This window comes from Corvus brachyrhynchos, unplaced genomic scaffold (assembly GCF_000691975.1).
Source record: "Corvus brachyrhynchos isolate BGI_N302 unplaced genomic scaffold, ASM69197v1 scaffold94, whole genome shotgun sequence".
NCBI classification, from domain to species: Eukaryota; Metazoa; Chordata; class Aves; order Passeriformes; family Corvidae; genus Corvus; species Corvus brachyrhynchos.
In genome coordinates, this window is record NW_008238330.1 from 1,781,135 (window position 1) to 1,781,391 (window position 257).

General features: G+C 66.9%; 1 protein-coding gene across 1 annotated transcript in view; it reads left to right on the plus strand.

Annotated features, from left to right (window-relative positions):
- The first annotated feature begins 113 nt into the window (after positions 1–113).
- MRPL32 (mitochondrial ribosomal protein L32) overlaps positions 114–257 on the plus strand; it is a 3,554-nt gene continuing 3,410 nt past the window's right edge. Inside the window, exon 1 of the mRNA XM_008633833.2 lies at positions 114–257. This exon is cut by the window's right edge and continues 91 nt beyond it. Coding sequence (XP_008632055.1) covers positions 207–257 — 51 coding nt within the window. The 5' untranslated portion in view covers positions 114–206.

The window sequence follows — 257 nt, forward strand, 5'->3', positions numbered from 1 at the left end:
GAGGCTTGCCGTGCAGCATGCTGGGAGTTGGAGTCCTCCTTCTGTCCTTCGCCGCCCCGCCCTCCTGGTCGCGAGAGCAGTGCTGGGACTTGGAGTCCTGTTCATGTGTCCCTGCGATGCCGTGACAGACTGAGGGCACTCGGTTTCCCAGAAGGCTCAGCGAAAGGCGCATCTTCCCCGAGGGCTCGGCAGGGCCGCGTGGGGCTATGGCGGTGGTGGTACTCGTCCGCTCTCCGCTGCCGCGGCTTCGCGCCCTG